The 3885-nt window shown below is 34.0% G+C and overlaps 1 protein-coding gene across 1 annotated transcript; it reads right to left on the bottom strand.

The window, feature by feature from the left end:
- Window positions 1-968: 968 nt before the first annotated feature.
- LOC140858856 (uncharacterized) lies at window positions 969-3679 on the bottom strand. The gene is made up of 2 exons (XM_073260140.1): window positions 1283-3679; window positions 969-1178 (listed from the first exon to the last, which is right to left on the bottom strand). The coding sequence occupies exon 1, from the start codon at window positions 3662-3664 to the stop codon at window positions 2684-2686; it is 981 nt and encodes a 326-aa protein (XP_073116241.1). The 5' UTR covers window positions 3665-3679; the 3' UTR covers window positions 969-1178; window positions 1283-2683.
- Between the last annotated feature and the right edge of the window lie 206 nt (window positions 3680-3885).

The following is a 3885-nucleotide window of genomic DNA, read 5'->3' as shown; positions in this document are numbered from 1 at the left end:
CCAAAAAGGTGGATTAAGTTAAGAGGATTGATGAATTTGTGCATGTGACCATTGGGACATGATAACATCAAGTACATACCATATTTCAATGAACGCTCCTCAAGTTATAGGATGGATTTCTAAATATGTTGGATGGGCCCCACTAGAGAAAAAAATGATGGAATTAACTATTGCAAATGGGGATGCATGTATGGTTCTTCACCACCCAATCATTACAAACATTGAGCCTACCAACAATGGAGAATCAAAATCACTTGTTTAAGCAACCTTTCTTTCATTTTTCTTATTATCTACAAATCCACTTTGACCCGGTCCTATGCTCAACTTGTGGTCCAAAATGAGCCACCCCAAACCAACTGTGCCAAATATAAACTACATATATTTTTCTTACTAAATCACGTGCTGAAATTGTGCTTGATTAGACCAGAAATACCAGAAACTGTGCCCAACTGTTCTTAACCTTATCTTAATTCATCACAGACAGCGGCCATTATGCCATCCTTCTCTGGCAAGCAAGGTTGAAGAGATGGGCTCCTAAACTTCGGTTTTGAATCAAAATCTAGGGAACTGGAGTTCACATGCTGAACCAAAGTTATTAAACCCGACCCGGACCTTGACCCAGATAAGGCACCGGGTTAGTGGGTCAGCGGTCCAACCGTCGGGTCAACGATTGAACCGACGGATCAATGCACAAACCATAAAATTCAAAATTTAATAACTTGTTTATATCCAGAAATACAATAATAATCCTGATAATATATATTCCAATGCTACAAGTATCAAAATACAAATGAAACAAAACTATAATCCTATAAATACAAATAATTAGACTAAAATATTGATGAATATAAAGATTTAATGGCATAAAGTTATAAATGCATAATAACTAGTAGTTTAAAACATAACCATCCACATCTGCTAGCAAAATGAAAAGTTTTAACAAACAAGTACATAATAATGTACGACATTTCACTTCAATATTTAAAAAAAAAAAGTTAAAAGTGATAAACAAGTACATAACATAAAAATTCAAGCTAATGGACTGAAATTTATGTCAATATTTGCAAAAACATCTTCTTGAGTTGCAATGTTCTCATCTCCTCCATCTTCTCTCTTATTCGCATCATTTCCATCATTTTCACCATCATCACCATCCAAATCTTCCAAGTTCAATATATCTACAAAATCACAAATTTAACAAAAAGTTAAAAAGAAAAATCATATGTAATAAAATTATAATAATATTTTATTCATAAACTATATAATAAAATAATTCGCTCACCATTATTATTATTTTCTTGAATAGAACATGATGCCAATTCACGGTGAAAAGTTTCTAATTCCTCACTAGTTAACTCCGATGGCTCATCGACTAATATCCACGCATCATTATCACCAAACAATTCAAAGTCAATAGGATCATAGTTCCGACCTTTGAAATAAAACATGTATTTAATATTTATTAGTTTGAAAATTAAATAACAAGAAATAAATACAAGCAATTGGATATCATTCATAAAAAAATTACCTTTATTGTAGTCTCAAATTATAGTGCACAAATACTAGATCATTAAGCCTTTGATGCTCTAACCTATTTCTCTTTTTAGAATGAATATGTTCGAAGATGCTCCAATTTCTCTCGCACCCGGACGCACTACAAGTTTGGCTTAAAACACGAATAACTAACTTTTGCAAATTAGGTGCACAACTTCCATAGGTGACCCACCATTCATCTAGATACAAAATATTGTATTTGTTAAAATAGAATGTAATTGAAAAAACTTTATATCAATGAAACTAATGAAAACATAAGAACATAACTAAGGAACAAGCTTATCTGAAGCCAAGCGACTTCGATCATTTATAGCCGATGAGCGTCCAAAGTCATTTTCTGTATTTCTAAATAACCTCATCTCATTAGTTAAGTTCCCCTGCAAGGTTGGATTACCAAATGAATATCTCTCTATGACATCTAAGAGTCCAGAAACACTACGAGGATGTTTATCCATAAGTTCTGAGTCATATTGAAAACAGAGATTCAACCAAAACCCAGCTGCATGAAGATTTTGGTGTAATTGCAAATCCCACCGAGAATCAACTATTCTCAAATAAGATTCAACTACAATCTTTCTCCTTCTAAATCTCTTGATCATTTCATCTCTAGCTTGATGCATAGCATGATACAAGTAACCCATTGAAGGTCTATCATCACTGTCAACAATCCTCAAAACTCGAATTAAAGGCTCTGTTAGTTTAACAATGGTTGCACATTCATTCCAAAAAAGAGAATTAAGCACATCATCGGCGAGCTTTTTTCCTTTACTATCCTTAGCATAAGCTGAAGTTGTCCGCTCTCTAGAAGTCACCATTGCTCTTAATGCATCTTTGTGGCCCAATATACTTTGTAAAGCAATAAAATTGGTAGCAAAACGTGTAGGTGCCGGACGAATTATCTCCTTTCCATCAGTAAATTTTTTCATCAAATATAAAGGATAACAATGATTATAAATATATTTTATGATACCTGCAGCATGGGCTACGGTGTTCTTCACTGAAACTAACTTGCCAATGTCTTGCATGATGAGATTAAGACAATGAGCAGCACATGGTGACCAAAAAAGTATAGGAAAGTCTTACTCCAACTTTTTACCGGCAGCAATATAGTTTGCAGCATTATCAGTCACTACATGAACCATATTTTCAAAACCAACGGACATGACAATTTCTTTGAACAACTTGTACAACATATCAGCTGTCTTTGAGGTATCTGAAGCATCCACGCTTTCAAAAATACGGTCCCTCTAGGACAATAAACTAAAAAATTAATCAAAAATCTCCTACACTGATCTGTCCATCCATCAACCATGATTGTGCATCCTGTTTTCTTCCATGTGGCATGAAAGCTTTCAACATACTTTTTCACCTCATCAATATTCTTGGTTAACAAATAGCCATGAACAGAATGAAAATTTGGAGCTTTGTAACCAGGCCCCATACTAGCTATGGCATCTATCATGCACTGATAATACTTAGAGTTGACACCATTAAATGGCACACATGCATCTATCATCCATTTTGCCACTGCAAGATCACACCTTTCAACTGCTTCTTTGTTTTGCAACAAGCTTTTTATAGTTGGTTGAGCACCAGGAGTTGTTCTTGGCATGAAATAATTTTCAATTGTTCCTAGTTGTTTTTCTTTTCCACCTTCTATATTTTTACCTCTTGTATTACCCATAGACTTGTTTGATGAGGGAGGAATTTCTTGTATGTCATCATCTTCACCTAATTGTCTATAATATACTTGTTCCTCATGTTCCTTATGCCTTGCACTAAAGGGATTGTAATCTTCACCCATTTCCTTTGTTCTTTTCTTCTTTTCACTAATAGCTTGAATATTTTGTATCATTTGATGGCGAATATCTGCCGGCACCTTGCGACATGATTCTACTTCTCCTTTTACTCCTGCAAGATGTTGTTTGAAGCGATTGATCCCACCACCAGCAAATGACTTTCCACAATACAAGCATGCCAATTTCATTCTTTTGATATTACCACTAAGTTCAGGAGCTTCTCTACAATGATTCCATGCAGGATCACTTTTACCTCTAACCCCAGTTATTTGAGTGGATGAAGTATTACTTGAATCATCCATAGATGGCATACTTCCCTCAACAGAGGCCATTCTTAATCTGCAAAGAAAATTAAATTAAGCTATAATTTATAAGTAGAAGATAAAATAAATAAATAACAAGATCAAATCATCGACATCTTCTTTCATTTCTATCCAAATTTTTTTTTTTCCATGATCCTATAGAGTCAAACTCATGGTGATCACAGATTACAGAAATTAAAAAAATAATATTTAATATTTACTGTATCAAT

The sequence above is a fragment of the Elaeis guineensis genome, chromosome 6, assembly GCF_000442705.2.
Source record: "Elaeis guineensis isolate ETL-2024a chromosome 6, EG11, whole genome shotgun sequence".
Lineage (NCBI taxonomy): Eukaryota > Viridiplantae > Streptophyta > Magnoliopsida > Arecales > Arecaceae > Elaeis > Elaeis guineensis.
Note: the sequence above shows the minus strand (reverse complement) of the source record. Positions and strands in the feature narration are given on the sequence as shown.